This window comes from Chrysemys picta, chromosome 3, assembly GCF_011386835.1.
Source record: "Chrysemys picta bellii isolate R12L10 chromosome 3, ASM1138683v2, whole genome shotgun sequence".
Taxonomy (NCBI): Eukaryota; Metazoa; Chordata; order Testudines; family Emydidae; genus Chrysemys; species Chrysemys picta.
In genome coordinates this window covers 144,503,059-144,526,241 of record NC_088793.1, presented here as the reverse complement: position 1 = coordinate 144,526,241, position 23,183 = coordinate 144,503,059, and the positions used below count along the sequence as shown (strand labels likewise).

The 23,183-nt window shown below is 41.0% G+C and overlaps 1 protein-coding gene across 1 annotated transcript in view; it reads right to left on the bottom strand.

Moving 5' to 3' along the window:
• LOC101936907 (opsin-5-like) overlaps positions 1–23,183 on the bottom strand; it is a 48,870-nt gene that overhangs the window by 9,145 nt on the left and 16,542 nt on the right. Inside the window, exon 3 of the mRNA XM_005296341.4 lies at positions 2,092–2,191. Within this exon, the coding sequence (XP_005296398.1) occupies positions 2,092–2,191 (100 nt within the window). The remainder of the gene's footprint in view (positions 1–2,091; positions 2,192–23,183) is intronic.

The following is a 23,183-nucleotide window of genomic DNA, read 5'->3' as shown; positions in this document are numbered from 1 at the left end:
TTGAGGATCCTTCTGGGGCTTAGCTATGATGCCCAGGCATCTAGGCTGAGGTGGCTGTGACCTTGCTCTCTGGTAGAAACTTGGGTGAGAGAGACATACATTTAAAATATGGCTAGATATGATACAATAAATACAAAATATGGAACACAGCCCAGCCTAATTCTGACTGCCCCAGCACAGACTGAGTTAAAAATGAGGCTTAACAGATATATCAATGACAAGGTGCATTGGTTCTTGTGCAAAGGTGGAACTTCCTGCAGAATATATATTGCCTTATCAGGGTTGTTATTGCCTATGCAATTAGAAATATCATTTATATAACACAGTAAATTTATACGGTTCTTTATATACAGAGATTGAGATAGGATCCCTGCCCCAAATCTTACAGCATAAGTCACACAAAACGAAGACAAAAGACAACACTGGAGTTGTGAGATAGCATGGGAAACTATTGATTGGAAGACGATAGGGAGAATTTCTGGAAGGAGTGGGTTTTAAAGAGGGATTTGAAGTAGGTGAGCAAGGGCTTTTGATGGGAGATTTCTAACAGGAGAGGAGACACAAAATGAATAATGGGAGAAGGACATCAATGATCTGTTAAGTGGGACGATTGGGAAAAGGGCAAGAAGCAGATTGGGTATAGGTGGGAATAAGAGCAGAAATGTAGATGGTGGCATGGTTATGTAGGGCTTTGTAGGTAGGTGACAACAAAGAGTATGAATTGAACAGAGTAAGAGATAGGAAGCCAATGGTGGAGGTATTCAAAGTGGTGTAGAGCAGTGGGAGAGGGAGATAACTTTGGTAGTGGTATTTTGGATAGATTGGAGGGCACAGAGGTTAGAGAAGTATACAGTAAACAAGAAACCAGCACTTGGGAAAAGGTTTTAGGGGCAGGGGTTGTGAGGAAAGGGTGATTTTCCTCTATTGAAGAGGAAGAAATGACAGGACTTAGGCCTTGGCTACACTTACCCGCTAGTTCGGCGGCTGGCAATCGAACTTCTGGGTTCGACTTATCGCGTCTAGTCTGGACGCGATAAGTCGAACCCGGAAGTGCTCGCCGTCGACTGCGGTACTCCAGCTCGGCGAGAGGAGTACCGCGGAGTCGACGGGGGAGCCTGCCTGCCGAGTGTGGACCAAGGTAAGTTCGAACTAAGGTACTTCGAACTTCAGCTACGTTATTCACGTAGCTGAAGTTCCGTACCTTAGTTCGAATTAGGGGGTTAGTGTAGACCTGGCCTTAGTGAGAGAACTGGAGAAGGGAGAAATAGAGAGGAAAGCCAAAAATGGCATGCAGATTACAGGCCGAGGAGACAGGAAGGAGAGTGGCAATGTCAATGGAGCTAGGCAAAGGGTCTGGAGGAAGGTTTAGGAAGAAAGAAGTTCGGTGTTGAAAACAGTGGGCCTGATTCTGACCTCACATGGTGTAAAAAGTATATTGGTTGATCACAATCAGGTCCATTGAGTTTGAGATGGTGGTAGGGCATCCTAGAGACAATGGCAGAGAAGCAGTTTGAGATGCAAGACTGGATGGTGTTGAAGAGGTTTCAGGGAAGATCAGTAGATTTCAGTGTCCCAGGTGACACCTAACCCTATTCACAGTGCCTGTTGCGAGCAGGCAAAACACCACTGAGAATAAAAATGCATTTGTGGAGGGAAGTGTCCCAAGTCAGGTCTATTAATGGCTGGCAACTGTCCTAAACTTCATTTCATACAAGATGAAATTCACCTCTTTGCAGAGGGACAGTGGACATATGCACCACTGAAGTGCCATTTACACTTTATTTTGAGGAACTTAAGTGATACATAAGCTTAGTGTTGGCCCTCTGCACAGGGGTGAATTCTACTCACAGTGAAGCGAATGTGCCAAGAATAATCCTGCTCTTATTTGGGTTCATTTGAAAAATGTTTGATGGAAGCAAATTTCCAACAGCAGTTATTAGGCCTGATCTTGATTTCCCCACATATCCATTTGGCACTGTATTACCCCATTGACTTCAAGGTAGTTACTTTTGATTTTCACCAAGGTAACTGAAGGCAGAGTCAGACCAGCGCTATTTTTAATTCCTTCAAATGCATTGTTGAAGACCTTACCTCTGTCTGGATGGCAGCCCTTTATGTAGCGAGTCACACTGATCACTGTAAGGGTATTAATGCTAGCCAGGCCAAACAGAAGTGTCAGAAATCCATCAATCTGGAAAAACAAATAAAAAAGGGGTTTTGTTCCCACAACCAAACTGCAGAATGACAAGGGGGTTGGATTGAGCGGAACTATTGGGAATACTCCAGTGGTTTTATATTAATGTTCTTGAAAGTTTTTCCAAAAGCCCAAATGCCAGTGAAATATAAAATGTCAGGGGTCATTACCATCTCTGTGATCAGTGAACAATTAGACACTGAAAAACTAGATGCGGTGTGTCATGTGGGTAACGTGAATGTAAAACAAACAAGCAAACACCTGCTGAAATGCATCCTCCCAAAATACAAAGTTACGGCATGAAAGAGAAAAAAGACTGAACAGAAGAAAGGGGATTGGATGCAACAATCCTCATTATATAGAGACAAATATGTAAATTGAACACATGAAGTTTAGGTTAAGGTGGCAGTAGCAATAGGAAGAATGCAAGACGTAATCAACTTAGCTGAGTGGAAAAAAGATTTTTAAAACATCCAAACCTAAATCAGCCAAATTATTTACCTTTGAACAATGCTAGTCATATTTATTATAGGTATTTGTAAAACTGACTCAGGCCCTGATCCTGGAATCTGATCCACACAGGTATGGCTGCATAGACCCTTTTGCCTCTGTAGAGCGCCCGTGAAGTCAATGGCCCCACTCACAATCTATGCACAGGATGGTTACAGTTCAACTAGGTTAATTCATGGATATAAGGAAGAAGTTCCTGCTGAATCTAGCCAGCTGTTAGTGAATACTGTGTGACTGGAAGGTGATCTGGATAAAATCTTTGCAGGCTTAGTCTAATTTTCAAAAGGTTGGAATCAGATGCAAACACAGTTAAAGCTAGAGGGTCACTTGGAGGTGTAAGTTTCACATTAAATTGAGTAGGAAAACTGATGTAAGTGGCCCCACACTGTAACTTGCAAGAATTTGGTATTCAATGATTCTATAAATAAAATCCCTGCAACTTAAACCAGTTCAATAGTCTGGCTAAATATATTCAACCCTCACATAAATGGCAGAACTCTCATTGAACTCATGTCTGAATTTGGCCTGAGGACATTGTGAATGAGCTGAATATAAATTAAAGTAGGTGTGGTACGCTTTATCTTACACCCTTCTCCTGGTTGCTTTTCTTGCAACAAGCCCTCTCGCGCTTTCCCAGCGTCTTGCTTACATTCATTTTGCAGCATCACTGAATAGTAAATCAGTGCAAGATGCACTATTATGGCATTTACATGGCCCCGTATGTCAGATTTATGATCAACTTACACCTGATGTGTAACTGAAACTAATGTATATGTCACAAAAGAATATGACCCAATGACTTCCATGGATGCAGCACCTGCTTACTCCAGGTTGCATTTGGCTGAATTTGGCCTGTTGTCTCTCAGGATTAGTTAAACACCTGGACATGCAAATGTACTGTGCACTTCATTAAGCTTATGGAGGCAAATAGCTGCTGCTCTGCTGTGTGCTAAATCTGTACTGCACAAATCCAGACAACAACCTACACAAGGACTACTGTAAATCCACACAGTCATACGCTTAAAAAATCATAGAATATCAGGGTTGGAAGGGACCTCAAGAGATCATCTAGTCCAACCCCCTGCTCAAAGCAGGACCAATCCCCAGACAGATTTTTTTACCCCAGTTCCCTAAATGGCCCCCTCACGGATTGAACTCGCAACCCTGGGTTTAGCAGGCCAATGCTCAAACCACTGAGCTATCCCTCCCCCCCCCCCCCATAGTACTAGTTATTGTTCAGAACCTAACAGGGTTTCAGGAATCATGTGAACAGTGAAAAATCTGAACATAAGCCTAAAAAGCAGTAATAATAAAAATACATATAAAGGGTCAGGGCCAGATCCTCAGTGGGTGTAAACTAGTACAGCTCCACTAAAGTCATTATGTGTCTGCTGAGGATATGACAATATACCTTCTTTGCCTCCAAAGATGACAACTGTTATTCTCTCATCCCCATTTCCACGATTTGCCAACATCATTTCTCATTGAGGGACAATTGTCTTTCCTGATCAACTGAAACTACCAATGGAGCGCACAAAAAAAGGGCAGGAAAATGAGACTAGTCATTCTGATTTAAAACGAAATACTGTATCATGATAACTAGAGTGAGTTGAAACATTTTCAGCTTTCCATCGGAGAATGCGGTTTGATTAAACTGAAACGGTTCATGGGAATCTATCAATTTCAAGTAAATTGGTGGTTTAGATAATGTGGATTTTTTTTTTACCTTTATCATTTTGATTAATTTAATTTTGACTCTTATATTAAAACATGTTATAATTTAATATTATATTTAATGTTTAGCATTATATGCTAGTATAGTGCTTTGCCATTATTAAAACAAAACATTTTTATCTTATCAAATAAAACACTTCAATTTTTCTTAATTGAAATTTTCAAAATTTCTATTCGACAGGAACATTTTTAAATTTTGATTTTTCATTCTGATTTGGAACTGCAAAAAATGTTACTTCCGAATTTCCTGCAGAACAGAAATTCCGTTTTCCAACCATTTCTAATTATAAACAAGGAAGCAGGACAACACTTACCAAACAATGTATAGCAAGTAAGTAATCACTACCTTTCTTTAAATATCACTTTCTTTAAATGCACCTCAGCATTTAAGTTACATCAGTCTAGTCTCCTTCCAATAGCAGTTTAGGGAGACCTGGTTCTCCATTGCTACATACCAGGAGTAAATATTTAAACGTGTGGAGTGGGTGTAAAATGCCACCATTCTGACTTGCAAAGGTATAGCTGACTACACAAGGTGCATTGGATAATAAGGGAATCTAGGAACCTGATCTAAAGCCCACTGAAGTCAATGGAAAGACTCCCCAATCGATTTCCATCAGCTTTGGTTTGGACCCTGTATGAGCATAAAAGATGCTTATTTTGCCTTCTGACTTTGGCACCTTATCTAATACCCTCCTATTCATCTTTGATTCTGTTACATCCACAGGGATTTTACTTTATAAGCCCCATATGTGGTTTATTGTGTTTGAATTGGGGACAGTATTTGAGAGTGTCTCATGCAGCCTTCCTCTCAAAATTAATTCAACTCAGCTATGGACAGACACACACCTCATGTGGACCAAAAACAGACAGCAGGCCCCAAACCAATAAGTAATGACAAATTGCAAAGCACTGAGGTCCAGGGGGGTGCTTAGTGGGGTACTGCAGAAATTATATTGGACAGATCTTAACGTCTTCATTAATGGCCTAGAAGAGAGATTAAACAGCACATTAATGAAATCGCAAGAGGATAGCAAATTCAGAGGAGCTGAAACCATAAACAGGACAGAGAAAGGCTACAAAAGAGGCCTAATGGGTGGAAGCAGGGACAATAAATAGCATCCTAAGATTCATCTTGGAAAAATACCAACATATGTTTCAAGTACCTAAACACCAGGGTTAAAATGATATAAGACATAATGTCTTCAGTGCCCTCCACTGGGGTGGAGCACCTGCCTTGTACTCCTAACCATCCTTAGCATGGCTCAGCTTCACAAGAGGCAAAGTGGAGCCCCAAATGTGTAGCAGACGGTCAAAATTGGATGGTTCTATCACTGAAAACAACATACAATTTGCATACTGCAGTAACTACATTGTTTCTACCTATATACTTTATAAATGAAAATACAATATTTGCTCTTTGGTTGTGGGTTAAAAGAGAAAGGGGATTAATTAAAGCACTATGCTTAGCACTAAGGAGCTGTCAGACCCACTAGCTTAGCCAGCTTTAGCCTTTTCTGCTCCTGTCTGGCTCACTCCCAGCTGCAGGTGTTAACAGTTGGTTAGCTCTAGGGGCATTGTTCCTTCTCTTCTCCCTGTTCTTTACTCCCCCTTCCTTTCGGTGAATTTACTGTTGGCGCCTCAGCTGCTCTCGTAGGGATTTACTCCAGTTGCTGTCTCTTCATTCTCGTTCCTCTCTCAGGAATTTGCTGTCAACATCTGCAGTGCTGGGCATGCAGGGGGCCTAGGGCTTCACAGTCAGAGCTGAGTTGCAACATGCTCTGCATAATTCTTTCCGTTTTAGGTACGTATATAGCCCCCATTACTATATCGGAGTGTTTCCCCCCACTTTTACAGATGGGGAACTGAGACTAAGTGACTTGCCTGAGGTCACACAGGAAGTGTGGTAGAGGAGGGACTCAAACTCAGGTCTCCCAAGTAGGCCAGTGCCTTAACCAGTGGACTATCCTTTAGATTTACAAACAAGGAAGAGGCTTACACACCAAGAAGACAGACAAAACATTTAAGCTGGTACAACAGGGTATTATTAGGAGTAGCAGAATGAAATTAAGACAGGAAAAATATTAATAAGGATACAATTGGGGATCCTCCTGCACTAGGGGGAAGAGGTCTTTCCAGTCTCTCGCTTCTATAGACCTAGGAGTTAGAGCCTGATCTCAATTACACCCCTATCTATTCAGAACAAGTATACGGATTCTGCTACAGTTATTCCAGATTTACAAATTGCATTACTGAGATCAAAATTGAGCCCTAGATATCCACTCCAGTGCAAGGAGAGGAAGAGGAAATAGGTGGTGTCCCCTGAGGAGAAAAGGTGTCCCCAACACTAGTTATAGTCCATGTGCTCTAGAGACTTGCCATAATGGCCAACAGAAAGAGAAAGACCTTTCTCACACACCTCTACCCCTAAAAAGACAGCATAGATCATAGGTAGCAACAGAGACAGATCTACAGAATCCAAAGTAACTAGCAACCCAGAAAATACTAATTATCCAACCACAGTATCTTGAGTTGATAGCTAGAAATACTAATATAAGTACTGAGAATAAAGTAATCCATTTCTTCTCCAAATTTAAAGATAATTTGGCCCATTAACTAAGGAAACACTAAAATATGAAGAAGAATAAATAAAATGTCTCTAATCTAAAATGTTTGTGTATCTTTTCATGCTTTCCCCCTTCAGCCGTTTCTTTATTCTCTTTTTCTCTTCTTCTACCTCCAGCCCCTTTCTTTCCTTGTATGGTCATAACATTTTCTGTTATTTCAGTGTAGGGCAGTGGTCCTCATAATGTGATCTAAAGACCACTGGTGATCTGAACCATAATGCTACCCAATTAGTGATTCCTAGTGTTGAGAGGGGACTCCAATAACTGCAGATCCAAACTTCATAAATTAATAGAGACATCATCAGGAAGACTGTCTGATTTTAATTTTGACTCAACCAGATTTTATGCTAATATTTCTTAACAAGCAAGGAGATTAGCCAGTTTAAAAGCTTTTCTTTCAGGATTACACCAAAGCTGTTCCTTCTGCCATGTAGATATTGACAGATTCTGCTTATTATCTTTGCTGGTTGCCTACAAGCTGAGACATGAACAAAAGGAAAACGTCATCCTTATTCTACTTTCTACTTCTCATGCCTTAGTTTAAATCTCATTATGTCCACAGTATACTATTTAAAACTCACAATGTGTAAGCTCATAATGACTCAAATTAGTTTCTTAAGCTTTGCTCTAAGGTAGGAAGTGTCAGGAATCTCCCATGTACCAACAAGTTTTAGCAATGGACTGGATTCTCCTCTCAGTTACATTGCTGTAGCCCTATTCGCTTCAGTAGAGCTATTCTTATTGACATCACTGCGAGAGAAGAATATGTCCCAGTGGTTCTAATCTTAGATTAACAGAGATAGAATGGTATGAAAACAGATTGCTAAAGTAGCTATTGTGTGTCAATTTAGGCTGAAATACTAGTCTCCCCATCAAGACAGAGGACACAAATCTGATTCTGTGAATCTATTGTGGCTTCCTAAACTGCATGTGCTTCTCCATAGACTAAGCTGTCCCGTTGTTGTCCTCTAGTTAATATGATGAATCTATCAAGAAAAACTAACCAAGTCACAGAGATTATTCTTCCCCTGTATATATTAAGTCTGTCACAATGTAGTCCCCAGAAATAATATTTAAAAATGCAAACAAAAAATGACTCCAAATTCATATCATGTAAATAAAAAACAACAGAATCCCCAACCCAGAAACAAAAGGAGAAATCTAAACACTCCCTATTCAAACCACTTCACCAAAAAAGACTAAGGTAAGAGAGAGAGTCCTCAGAGTATTCCCTAAACATCAGTAAATTCTGTTGTTTTTTGCACCAAGTGGGGAAGTAAATTCCATTCATATCCAATAAAAACAACCTTCTCCTCACCCTCCTACCAATTCTCCACGAGTGTATCAGTTTGAGCAACATAGCTGATTTCAACTGTCAGGTCAAACAGAAGAGATCCCAAGGTACACAATCCAAACCAACAACTTGAACTGCATTTGGAAATGAATTAGAAACCACTGCTGTCTCTGACTTCCTCCATGCCCACAACATTGCTAATCTGGGTGGTTGCATTCTGTATTAGCTGAAATGTCTGAGTGGTCGTCCAGGGCAGCCCCATTTAGAGGTCAAACAATAATCCAATGCATTAAGGGTCTCTAAACCAAAAAGCACTTAGTTTAATAGTAAACCAAGTTTAAATCGTTAAGTGAGAACAAGTTGTACTCAGCATTTTGTATTCATCAGATTAATGGATCATTCTGCCCATGGAATGTAAAAAACTTGTTCAGTATTATTACATGCAAAAAAAAGATGATATTAATGCAGTACTGAGGATGCACAGTTAAGCACTCTAAAGTAGAGAAATGCAAAATTCAAGGTTGGACAAACAACCATAAGTTTCTCCCATTGCATGTATTGCAGTACAATACAGTCTTACATTCTGTGACCATACACTATTTCCAAAATAATACAGTATCATGTTGTACAATGTTTTCTACAACCTTAGATACTCACATCTAAGATTAATGGTGTGATCAAAAAATTAAAGGCATTACTGTAATATATACATGCACTGGGGTAGAATTAAAGCTGTGCAATTATCCACAATATTCACTGATATCTGAGCTCTTAAATGTTCAGCCTTAGTCTTGCATAAATACTTTTTCCATTTGTTAGTATTTTCTAGAGAAAAAGAAAAACAGAAACATTTCCCATTGTATACTAGTAGTTGCCAGACATCAAAGGTCAATTGGTGTCTCTAAAAATATAATTAACAACAGACATAGTGCAGATTCTGATCTTCTTATTTATATTAATCAGGACTCTGCTGATTTGAATGGAGTTATTCTAGATTTATGCTGGCATTACTGAGATCAGAATCAGTCCCTATCAGCTAAAGGTTGACTCACAGCTATTGGTATTGCAGTTCATTCGTTTAGTTACTTATGCATATACTGGTATATACCCATGTAAGTGCATGGGGTCAAGTTGGTTCCAGGGCATCATCATTGTAAATATGCGTAACATTAAAATGACTGAACTGATTTTCTTCAAATTTCCCTTGATCTCAGTAAGAACTGAAAAAACCCAAAACAAACAAACCCCACATTTGAAGAAAATGTGTTCAGTACTTTTAAAGTTACAAATATGGCAAGTATTTGAAAAAGTATGTTCTGGATTAGATAAAAGCATTCTATGGGCTTGATCCTGCATAGTACGTGTGTGGAAAACTGTGTGTAGAAATCCAAGGTTAAACCTCATGAGCAGAATAGGAAGCACAGGGGAACCTTTTCCTGCATTACTGAGATAGTGATATGTGACTGCAAAAAGGGTGTGTCCTTGTCACAGAGTCATCTTTAGTTCCTGGCATCAGTCACCTGACATGGGTCAGGGTTACACAAAGTTAATTACCCTATCACATGACAGTGGTCAGTATCCACAGGACGCTAGTGCTACAGTAATAGTAATCACTAAGTTACTTCTGCCCAGCAGCTGGGATAAGACTAAGGGGAGTGCATAGATAATGTTTAGCAGAATAGAGATTGAGCTAAAGGAAAGGAATATTATTCAGAATGGAATATTCTCCACTCAAGTCCCTTGCAAGAAAGGGTAAACATCATGGACTTGAGACTGACCACCATTCAGTGCAGAGGAAATTACATAGTACTTAACTTCACCTGGGTTAATGATTAGCCTTTACTTAGTTTTGCACTGGAGGGCAACAATCTCATATACATTGCGGTGCACCATGCAATGTCTTAATGCACACCTATAAATTTTACAAATACAGAGGATGTCAATATCAGAACTTGTGGTAGAACTCACAGGCCTGATTATCTTGTCCCAGTGAGCACAACTGGATATGCCCAGAAGTTCTTGGTTCCCAGATTTGTGCTCACATTACTAGACCATTACACATTTCTCACATCTCTCTCTCTCATGCATACACAGAATGGTTCACACCATTATTTTTTGTTTGCTCACATAAGTATAATTGTTGGTAACAGTTACACCTAAAAAAACAATATCTTTTGAGATTAAGGCAGAACACACTTTACTGGTAATCTGTTCAGCAGCTAAAAAAAAAGCTGCACCACTGCCAACAATAAGCATTTTAAAAAAAAAAGTAACCCTGATATAGTCAAATAAATTTATTTTGTAAATTTATTTGTGATAGTGCCATCTAGTGAGTCCCAATAACATTACAACACACATGCACAAAATTACTTGAAATCAAACTGGTATTCTCTACTTCCCAATGGAACTATGAACAATTTGGACTTCATATAGCCAAGAATAATATCACTTTCACATAATGAAAGATTTACAGAATAAACAAATTGCCATTTGGAAACACCTTGATATCAGTGGAATAATAAAAGCATAAGATGATAAGAATGGCCATACTGGGTCAGACCAAAGGTCCATCTAGCCCAGTATCCTGTCTTCCGACAGTGGACAATGCCAGGTGCCCCAGAGGGAATGAACAGAACAGGTAATCATCAACTGATCCATCCCCTGTTGCCCATTCTCAGCTTCTAGCAAACAGAGGCTAGGGACACCATCCCTGCCCATCCTGGCTAATAGCCATCGATGAACCTATCCTCCATAAACTTATCTAGTTCTTTTTTGAACCCTGTTATATATAGTCTTGGCCTTCACAACATCCTCTGGAAAAGAGTTCCACAGGCTGGCTGTGCATTGTGTGAAAAAAATACAGTCCCTACTTTCAGTATTTTCCCAAGTAGACAATACACTGTAGACAATATATCCTTCTGAAAAAGTGGGAAAGTATTTAGTACCCCCAAGATTGAAAAACAATTATATACTCTCAAAATAAGGACCACTTCTGGATGAAATATTGATAATGAAGCATACATTATTTTTAAATCTTACAAAAACTTCATTGGAATTGATATTTCAGTGGTGTGAAATCATATGAAATTCTTTGGCAAGAATTCACATAATTTTTTCACCAAAAAATTGGCTAGTGGATCTTCAGAACACTATCCACCTCCACATGACACCTAGTAACTATTGCCGATTGAATTTTTTCATATGAAACCTTTTCCTCAAAGTGAGGTTGTGGTGAAAAAAATATTCAGATTTTCATTGAAAAACTGAAAAGTTCCCTCCTCTCTTCCCCCAGTTTTTGGAAATCAGAAAACTTGTCCAGGATGGGTTGTAGATCACTGATGATGCATTGGAGAGGTTTAGGCTGAGGACTGTAGGTGATGGCCAGTGGAGTTCTGTTGGTTTCTTTTTGGGGCCTGTCTTGTAGCAGGAGGCTTCTGGGTACACGTACAGAGGACTGTAGGACATCACCTACAGTCCTCAGCTTAAACCTCTCCAACGCATCATCAGTGATCTACAACCCATCCTGGACAATGATCCCTCACTTTCACAGACCTTGGGAGGCAGGCCAGTCCTTGCCCTCAGACAACCCGCCAACCTTAAGCATGTTCTCACCAGCAACCACGCACCGCACCATAACAACTCTAACTCAGGAACCAACCCATGCAACAAACCTCGATGCCAATTCTGTCCACATATCTACACCAGCAACACCATCACAGGACCTAACCACATCAGCTACAACATCACCGGCTCATTCACCTGCACGTCCACCAATGTTATATATGCCATCATGTGCCAGCAATGCCCCTCTGCTATGTACATTGGCCAAACTGGACAGTCACTACGCAAGAGGATAAATGGACACAAGTCAGATATCAGGAATGGCAATATACAAAAACCTGTAGGAGAACACTTCAACCTCCCTGGCCACACAATAGCAGATGTAAAGGTAGCCATCTTACGGCAAAAAAACTTCAGGACCAGACTCCAAAGAGAAACTGCTGAGCTCCAGTTCATTTGCAAATTTGACACCATCAGATCAGGATTAAACAAAGACTGTGAATGGCTATCCAACTACAGAAGCAGTTTCTCCTCCCTTGGTGTTCACACTTCAACTGCTAGCAGAGCACCTCACCCTCCCTGATTGAACTAACCTCGTTATCTCCATATTAATTTATACCTGCCTCTGGAAATTTCCATTACTTGCATCTGATGAAATGGGCATTCACCCACAAAAGCTTATGCTCCCAATACTTCTGTTAGTCTTAAAGGTGCCACAGGACCCTCTGTTGCTTTATATATATTTAGTTTTTTAGTCCTCAGAATGTTACTTTATACTGATCTCTAGGATTATAAAGTTGTCAGGTGAGTTTTCCTCAAGACCATTGGTTATTCATGGGCTCTGCCACAGATACCCACGGGGATTGCCACAGCCACTTTGCAGCCTGCAAAGCACGTGGCCATCAGTTCTCTGGGCTGATTCTTGGCTGTAGCAAAGCCATTTGTCCAGTCACTGCCAGGGTTGACAGGGAGTCACTTCTGGCTGCTGGCTAAATGCCTCAGATGAGGTGGTTCTTCTGCTGAGCTGCTAATATGGCTTCTAGCCACAAGAGATCACAGCATTGCAAAGGTGTGAGTTCAGCTCCAAGCAGCTGAAGCAAGGACGTGGTATGTATCTGTAAATCTGAAGGGATGGGACGGCTGTTTGGAGCTCCTTTGTTACATTGATACTGCTGGCTAGTATAGATTTTACATTGAAATAACTGGAGAAAGATTAACAATAACTTAAAACTCACCAGAAAACATGAAATACTACAGTGGATGGGGGCCTAATGGCCTCAGATTACAACGTTTATTCAGAAGCAACAAAAACCTGGTAATTTCCGACTGAAGCCACATTGCCGGAGAGCCACAGTGGATTGAGGAAAGGTTGGAAAAGTACAGGGTCTTCACCCAGATTTCCCTAGGCCTTTGGCAACCGCCTAGAGAACTATAGGCCACAACCCTGTTCATTATTTCCATGAGCAAACACATCCTTTTCTGTGGGAAGAATCTTGTGGAAATTCTGTGAGGCAAATAATATAGACACCCTATGCCAAAGTCCATTGCAGTCACTGGGGATCTTTCCCTTGACTTCAGTCAGCACTGGATCAGGCTCAGAGTTTCCAGTCTCCTATGTGGGCTTTTTCCCTATAAGGGACAATTTGGAGAACTGACCCTTGAAAATATTTTCAAATGTTGACACTATACATAAAGTAGCTGAACTCTAGAGTCTGAAACTATAGCTTGGAAGGGTGTGAACTGCCTTTTTATTTAACTGGGTGAATTCACTCTGAAACCTAACAATGGACATTTAACTTTAGGACAGTTATCCTACAGAATACATGAGGCCTGGGTTAAGAGAGAAACAGAGTTGGAATAAATTATCAATTTGCAACATGCAAGACAGTTAATAAGGGGTGCACTAAGACTGGTGTTATTGAATATATTTGTTAAAGAATTGGAAGAGTAAACAGCGAGATTACTAAATTGGAAGATGACACAACATTATTTAGGACAATCAAGTCAGAGAGAATTGTGAGGAACTACTGAAGGGTCTAAAACAAATGGTGGTATCATCACATTGATTTTCAATTTTAATGGGAAGTTCTGCTTAAAAATCAGTGAGATGATCTGGCCCACCCAAGGCTAGGAGATTGGAAGACATCATCATAGATTAAATTCTTTGGAGACAAGGTCCAAGTGATGCACTGAAGAAACTGAAAATATTCAACACACTGATGGTTTCTAAACTAAATGTAACCAGTTAGGAAAAGACACAGGCATGATAGGAAGGAGACTGGTAAGCAAGTATTACCACCCTTTTACAAATAGGGAAATGGAAATTGAGAAATTATGTGAAATGACAGAGCTAGGAATAGAATTTAGAAATTTTAGTTTGCTAGAACTGTGTGCACACTACTAGCCCATACCTCTCTTGTGGTTATGCTGATGTGTAGGTAGATCATCAGCTTTGTGATGTGAAATAATATCTGGGCAGCACTGAAGAGGCTATCTCAGATTTGCTAAGTAACCAAACAGAACTTTCAAATTATTTAGTTCTTAAGTATCAAATACATAACTCCATTGACTGTCACAAAGTCAGCAACGGCTATAGAAGTTTAAAAAAAAAAAGTACAAGAAACAATGGGTCAGACCCACAGCTAGTGCAAAACTGGTATAACACCACTGAAGTTATCCCAGCTGAGGATCTGGCCCAATAGCCTCATCTGTGATGCTAAAGTTTATGCTGGTTCTGACTAACTCCTCTTCCCCCAAATCAAAGCTATTGTCTTTTCCTTCTATGTTGCTTAAAGGTGAACTGCAAAGCAAAAAAAGAGGTGGGGGGAAAAATCTTTTTCCATTTTGTTTTTTCAATCTAAATCGTCTCCCTGCAGGGAGAGCTGCAGCTCAGGTTACAGCCTTATGTGACTACTCTGTTAAAGTCTTCTAAATATTGCTAAGGTCTTCCAGTCAAGAGACAGAAGTGAGAACTCTTCCTATAGTCATAATATTTCATATGTAAAATCCTCACGGAAAAAAAGTAATTTTTGAGGGGATGAAGGAGCCACAAAAGGCCATCTTTGAACATCATACAGGAGCAGTAAAGGGCAAAGCCAGTCTTTTCGTGTTTTACTTTGTAGTTCATCTTTAACATACTCCATTTTTAGCTGAGCAGGATGTAAAGGTGAGCTGAATACAGATCTAAAGTTACACAGCCTGTACTCAGCACCTTTAACACCTGCTTTATCTGTTAATGCTCTTAGTGCCAGTTCCATGATTTGGCTTTGGGTTATTTTCATCTTACACAAATGTCAGAAATGATAAGCTATATATAAACAAAATCCGAGCAATATCATACTTCGACTAATTCTGTGTGAAGACCGGCAGCAGCTAGTTCTCAATCCCTTTTTACATTCAGTGTAATTCATTGTGGGAGTCTCATATATAATTCAAACGACTGAACTGCACATACATCCAAATGTATTTCTGCATATACCTCAGGGCTGATGCAATTCTGTGAAAAATCTGGTTTCTGTACTTCTTAATGATCCACTGTCAGTTCTATTGTAAGAATCTTAAAAATTGGGCTGGGCTGGGATCATGCCAGCTACGCGGGGTTGAGCTTGGTCAGTTTTTGGATAAGAAACCTTCACCAATATCTGCCTGCTGCAGAAAGCAGTATTTGTGATTACGATCCTTTTCCTGCAAGCAGCGCTACATGCATAGACTCTTACTGCAATGTTTATGAACCCCAATGAAGTCAGTGAACATCTGTTCAGGAACATAAGGGTTCAGTTTAACGCTGCCAGGGGAAAGCCGCAGGGAGAGAAAGAGAACAACACCTGACCCAACATCATGTGGATGCAAGGGGAGAAGATGACTGGCTCAGAGATCCCTCTCGGTGCCAGAGGGAGAGAATTCTGCAGTGGGTGGTCTGAGTGGCTGTGTGGACTGGTGCTGGGGGGGAGTGAGTGGTGTGTGCTGCGGGAGTTGGATGGAATTGATGAGTTGACCACAAGATGGAGTGAGGTGAGTGTAGGGATGCTTGGGCGAATGAAAAGTGAGTGGGTGCTGATTGGGAGAATAAAATTGGGATGGGGTGAGCTTGACAGAGAGTGAGTGGGGATTGAGACTGAGGTACATAGAGATTTTCAGGAACTATACAGTAGAAAGGAAACCCCTGAAACCTGGTTTTGGCCTCTTCTACCCATTGTTCCTGCCTTAATTCCTCAGTCATATGCCTGAAGTGCTGTCACTGCTTCAGTCACCTCGCCTGGAACCATACAGGAAAACTGGAGTACAAAAACATTATCTTGGTTAGAGAGCTATTATAAAAACATAAAATAATTTAAAATCAAACTAATTCAATGAGCCGGTAAAAACCTCTATGGATGTGGGAGACAGGACACAATGGGCAAAAAGGTGGGAGGGAGAGAAGATTGGGGAGCTTGTTAAAACACAAATAGGGTGGTGAGGTTTTAAAATTTTGCCCCAGGCCCTGTAAATCTTAATGAACTGTGGTATGTTTTAGGTTGGTTTGGCTTTTTTCTGTTATTTTTCCTTTTACCTATCTGCTGTAGTCTTTGCAAGGCTCAGACAGGTTGCATGTCAGAAAAATAAAAACAATACATGAATACAGGAGCATTTTCAATTTTTTTTTCAGGTGGTGTACTTAACAGGCAGAATGTCTCATGGACCTGCCCTCATTTGTGAAAATAGAACATCTCTGTGGCAAGTTTAGCATTTGCTCACACGAGGAAGTAACATCAGTAAGGTATCTAGGCCAAAACTTTCAAACCTAGCTGCCTAAAATTAGGCTCCTAATGCCATTGCGAGGCACTTAAATATTAATGGCCTGATTTTCCAGAGCGCCGAGCATCACTGAATGTAATGGGAACTGCAAGTGTTTGACACCTTTGAAAATCAGGCTACTTTTCTTAAGGTGACTAAATGTAGACTTAAGAGCCTAACATTAGGCACCCTGGCCTTAATATACTTTTAGCTGTCTTTAATGCAGTTTAGCAACCGTAATATAAAAAAAAGGCCGCTAGGGCCATATAACCAGTGGGCTCTCCCTGGACCATGAGCAAGTGCTTTGTAGACCACTAGTCATTATTCCATTTTAGTTATTTCAAGAGTCTACAAACCTCCCCCATTTCCTATTGGTGGCAGCGGCCTTCTGAAGCCAGCAGCTCTGTATTGGTATTATGATTATTGCACAGGGGAGGCTTTGTATGTTGGCTGGGAAGTAAACTTTAGTAGAATTTGAAGTGCTCACACAGAGAGCTGTAGTGTTTCTTTCCCTCCCCTTGTTAAGGATAGTAATTTGCAACATCACATTACTAACACATTTCACTGCCTCTTTCATACGAACATCTATTGCAGTAGAACATATGAATAGAACCTTTATGGAAAGGACAGATATGTTAATGGTTGTTAACAAGAAAGCTGGCCAATGGGAGACTTGATCGCTCAGGGGGATTTTCTAGGTCACTGGCTCGCATCTGGACCCAGGCACAACTATCACAGTTGACGTGAACTGACCCACTTGTTGGCAGTCCCAGCAGAAGCCAAAGACTACATTTGCCAAGAGAATGAACTGCTGCCTCAAGCTCTCCAGGACAGGGTTGACGCACACTGGCAGGGCAATGAGAGGACAGAGAACTGAACTACAGCAGGGCAAAAAACAGTCTTCAGTTTTCTCCAGATTTTCTGAACGGGGTGGGAGAATCCCAGAGGGTCTCTGGTCTGAGGCCAGACCACAACTTTGACTTCTTATCTTGGTTCAATTTGATGGCTGAAGATGCAATTGCTGAGCTAAGGTAACTTAGTGGGAGCAGCTAAATGCTGTTCCAGGGATTAGGCACAACTAGCAGAATGCGGGGAGCCTATACAGGAGAGATGGGCTCCACCTAAACCAAAGTGGAACCAGACTGCTGGCACTAAACATTAAGATTGTAGAGCAGTTTTTAAACTAGGAGATGGGGGAAAGCCGACTGCTGCAGAGGAGCATGTGGATCGGACGGAGACTTCTCTTAGGGGAGAGTCTAATGATAGAGAATCTCCAGGTTATAGTCAGGAGCAGAGGATGGAAGAGGATAAAGGAGGGGCCAGATCAGATGATAAACATTCACATAAAAAAGAATCTAACCCATCAGAAAAGGGCAGACAAATAAACAGTGACAAGTTTTTAAAGTGCTTGTACACAAATGCTAGAAGTCTAAATAATAAGATGGGTGAACTAGAGTGCCTTGTGATAAAGGAGGATATTGATATAATAGGCATCACGGAAACCTGGTGGACTGAGAGCAATCAATGGGACACAATCATTCCGGGGTACAAAATATATCGGAAGGACAGAACAGGTTGTGCGGGGGGTCGGGGGATGTGACATTATATGTGAAAGAAAATGTAGAATCAAATGAAGTAAAAATCTTAAGTGAATCCACATGTTCCATAGAATCTCTATGGATAGAAATTTCATGCTCTAATAAGAATATAACATTAGGGATCTATTATAGACCATCTGACCAGGATAGTGATAGTGATGATGAAATGCTAAGGGAAATTAGAGAGGCTATCAAAATTAAGAACCCAATAATAGTGGGGGATTTCAATTATCTCCATATTGACTGGGAACATTTCACTTCAGGACGAAATGCAGAGATAAAATTTCTCAATACTTTAAATGACTGCTTCATGGAGCAGCTGGTACGGGAACCCACAAGGGGAGAGGCAACTCTAGATTTAGTCCTGAGTGGAGCGCAGGAGCTGGAGGTAACTATAACAGGACTGCCTGGAAATAGTGACCATAATACAATTGCATTCAACATCCCTGTGGTGGGAAGAACATCTCAACAGCCCAACACTGTGGCATTTAATTTCAAAAGGGGGGGAACTATGCAAAAATGAGAGGGTTAGTTAAACAGAAGTTAAAAAGTACAGTGACTAAAGTGAAATCCCTGCAAGCTGCATGGGCACTTTTTAAAGACACCATAATAGAGGCCCAACTTCAATGTATACCCCAAATTAAGAAACACAGTAAAAGAACTAAAAAAGAGCCACCGTGGCTTACCAACCATGTAAAAGAAGCAGTGAGAGATAAAAAGACTTCCTTTAAAAAGTGGAAGTCAAATCCTAGTGAGGCAAATAGAAAGGAGCATAAACGCTGCCAAATTAAGTGCAAGCATGTAATAAGAAAAGCCAAGGCTATCCAAAAACTCCAAAGGTAATAACAAAATGTTTTTTAAGTACATCAGAAGCAGGAAGACTGCTAAACAACCAGTGGGGCCCTTGATGATCGAGATACAAAAGGAGCACTTAAGGACAATAAAGTCATTGCAGAGAAACTAAATGGATTCTTTGCTTCAGTTTTTACGGCTGAGGATGTTAGGGAGATTCCCAAACCTGAGCCGGCTTTTGTAGGTGACAAATCTGAGGAACTATCACAGATTGAAGTGTCACTAGAGGAGGTTTTGGAATTAGTTGATAAATTTAACATTAACAAGTCACTGGGACCAGATGGCATTCACCCAAGAGTTTTGAAAGAACTCAAATGTGAAGTTGCGGAACTATTAACTAAGGTTTGTAACCAGTCCTTTAAATTGGCTTCTGTACCCAATGACTGGAAGTTAGCTAATGTAATGCCAATATTTAAAAAGGGCTCTAGAGATGATCCCGGAAATTACAGACCGGTAAGTCTAACATCGGTACCGGGCAAATTAGTCGAAACAATAGTTAAGAATAAAATTGTCAGGCACATAGAAAAACAAACCGTTGAGCAATAGTCAACATGGTTTCTGTAAAGGGAAATCATGTCTTACTAATCTATTAGAGTTCTTTGAAGGGGTCAACAAACATGTGGACAAGGGGGCTCCAGTGGACATCGTGTACTTAAATTTCCAGAAAGCCTTTGACAAGATCCCTCACCAAAGGCTCTTACGTAAATTAAGCTGTCATGGGATAAAAGGGAAGGTCCTTTCATGGATTGAGAACTGGTTAAAAGACCAGGAACAAAGGGTAGGAATTAATGGTAAATTCTCAGAATGGAGAGGGGTAACTAGTGGTGTTCCACAAGGGTCAGTCCTCGGACCAATCCTATTCAACTTATTTATAAATGATCTGGAGAAAGGGGTAAACAGTGAGGTGGCAAAGTTTGCAGATGATACTAAACTGCTCAAGATAGTTAAGACCAAAGCAGACTGTGACGAACTTCAAAAAGATCTCATAAAACTAAGTGATTGGGCCACAAAATGGCAAATGAAATTTAATGTGGATAAATGTAAAGTAATGCACATTGGAAAAAATAACCCCAATTATACATACAATACGATGGGGGCTAATTTAGCTACAAGAAGTCAGGAAAAAGATCTTGGAGTCATCGTGGATAGTTCTCTGAAGATGTCCATGCAGCGTGCAGAGGCGGTCAAAAAAGCCAACAGGATGTTAGGGATCATTAAAAAGGAGATAGAGAATAAGACTGAGAATATATTATTGCCCTTATATAAATCACTGGTACGCCCACATCTCGAATACTGCGTACAGATGTGGTCTCATCTCAAAAAAGATATACTGGCACTAGAAAAGGTTCAGAAAAGGGCAACTAAAATGATTAGGGTTTTGGAACGGGTCCCATATGAGGAGAGATTAAAGAGGCTAGGACTCTTCAGCTTGGAAAAGAGAAGACTAAGGGGGGATATGATAGAGGTATATAAAATCATGAGTGATGTGGAGAAAGTGGATAAGGAAAAATTATTTACTTATTCCCATAATACAAGAACTAGGGGTCACCAAATGAAATTAATAGGCAGCAGGTTTAAAACAAATACAAGGAAGTTCTCCTTCACGCAGCGCACAGTCAACTTGTGGAACTCCTTACCTGAGGATGTTGTGAAGGCTAGGACTATAACAGTGTTTAAAAGAGAACTGGATAAATTCATGGAGGTTAAGTCCATTAATGGCTATTAGCCAGGATGGGTAAGGAATGGTGTCTCTAGCCTCTGTTTGTCAGAGGATGGAGATGGATGGCAGGAGAGAGATCTCTTGATCATTGCCTGTTAGGTCCACTCCCTCTGGGGCACCTGGCATTGGCCACTGTCGGTAGACAGGATATTGGGCTAGATGGACCTTTGGTCTGATCCGGTACGGCCGTTCTTATGTTTATGTAAGTCAGCCACTGCTGCTCAAACAGGTAGAACAAGAGGCAGAGTCAATTGATCCCCTGGTATCAGAGTCACCAAATTCTCTATGAACCCTCACAAAGAGAAAAAAATCTATCTCAGAGGAGAGTGGAGATGCCTCTTTCTTCCAGGGGGGGGGGGAAGAATTGATGGAGAAACCTCTCCCCCTTCAAATAGAGATGCAAATGATAGAAATACTTTTTTTTTTACTTGGAGACAAGTCTTTTTGTGTGGAAAGGCTCAAAAGGCTAGAGTGTTCTGTAACAATAAGAGAGCAGATCTCATTTCTCTGTCATTCTCTCCCCCAGGAACAGAACTAGATCTGGTAAAGGCTAAATCTTCATCTTACAATGGAGATCAAAGAAGGGCATGGGCAGAGGAAAGAAAAATAGTCAATTAGATCAAACGAGATGCGTGCATGAGATAAAAGGGAAATGACAACCTGACTTAGCAAAGGAAAGTTTCCTTAAACATGTCTGATAGTGAAAGCTGGCTACTCAGAACTAGGAAAAAATTGTAGTCAAGCAGACCATGGTGGAAGACCAAAGTGAGGCAGAAAACTGGCTCAGTGAAAGCGACCAAGTGCATGAAAATGGAGCTTGGCCATGCCTGATGAGATAAGTGTATGCATATGTGCAACACAGCCCAAATAGTGATCCCAGCCAGTTTCAAGACTGGCTGCCAGTGGTAATCAAGACTGGCTGCCAGTGAGATGAGGACTGGCACAGTTTAACCTGCCAGACAGTGACCTGATGGCGATATGCCAAAGAGCACAGCCAAGCAAAATTAGTGGCACCAAGTCTAACAGCAGACAGACAGACCTGCAGCTAGACCCATGGCGCCAGGGACCAGCAAACAATAATCTTCCACGGCACCCTAGTCTCAGTTTATAAACATTAAGAGTAAAAGTTACTTGGAACAATGGGACTGAAAACTGAGCAGCTCTCCTCTGCCCAGGCCATGGGTTGTTTGTTTGTCTTAGTATTTAGTAGATGTTCAGCTGTCACAGTGCTTCCTGTACTCCCCGCCATTGGAGAAGTTCTTTGGAGTATGTAATGCTGATGACATTTCCTCTATATTCATTATTTAGTAACTTTCCATTTATTTGTGTATGCTTGATGGCCCTTCCCTTCATCCCAGAAATAATTATTTAGGAACCATTTCTCTCTCTCTTCCTAATTTTATTTCCCAATCAGTGTATCATAAAGACAGTTGACGACAAGCACCTATGTGGAGTTATATTAGGGTGACCAGATCACACAGGTGAAATATCGGGACGCGGGCACCAGCATGCCTCCGCTCCGTCTCCACTTCCCCCCTCCCTCCAGTGGAAAAAAACAAAAAAAACAAAAAACGGCCTCCAAAGCCCCCCGCACCAGCATGCCTCCGCTCCGTCTCCACCTCCCCCCTCCCTCCAGCACTTGCGCTGCCATACAGCTGAACAGCGCAAACCTGGGAGGGAGGGGGGAATAGGAGGAATGTGGCGTGCTTGGGGAAAAGGCAGGGCCAGGGCGGGGATATGGGGAGTGATCCAATGGGGCAGGGAGGGGGCGGGGCTGGGGACGCTCCGTCTGTGAGCGGAGGCAAAATATCGGGAAAATTCGCATCCCGACCGAAAGTAGGTCGGGACGTGGGACAAATAAGCAAATATCAGGACAGTCCCGATAAAATCGGGACATCTGGTCACCCTAAGTTATATCCCTAGGTTGCTTCCTGCCTCTCCCAAATGTATAGTAAAGACCCAAAGGCCTGAAGTCTTTCCAGTGATTTCATTGGAAGCTGGATCAGGCCCCAGGGGTGCAAATGAAGATGATTTCAATCCTGAGGCTTGCAGGTGTGGGTGAGAGAGCTCATTCCAATATTGTTTGAATTATAAGATACATATGAAGTTTGGGCATTAAATAGTAAGAACATTATTATTGTAATGAAGTACTCAATATTTTAAAATGAGTTTTAAAATCACACACATTGTGCCACTAGTCTTTTTTACACAACTTCCACTGATTTTAATGGTAGTTCATGTATAAAAATCAATGGCATGCTAGGGGCATAAATTATGAAATACGTTAAAATGTGTTTTCTTGTTTTCACTGCATTCTGTT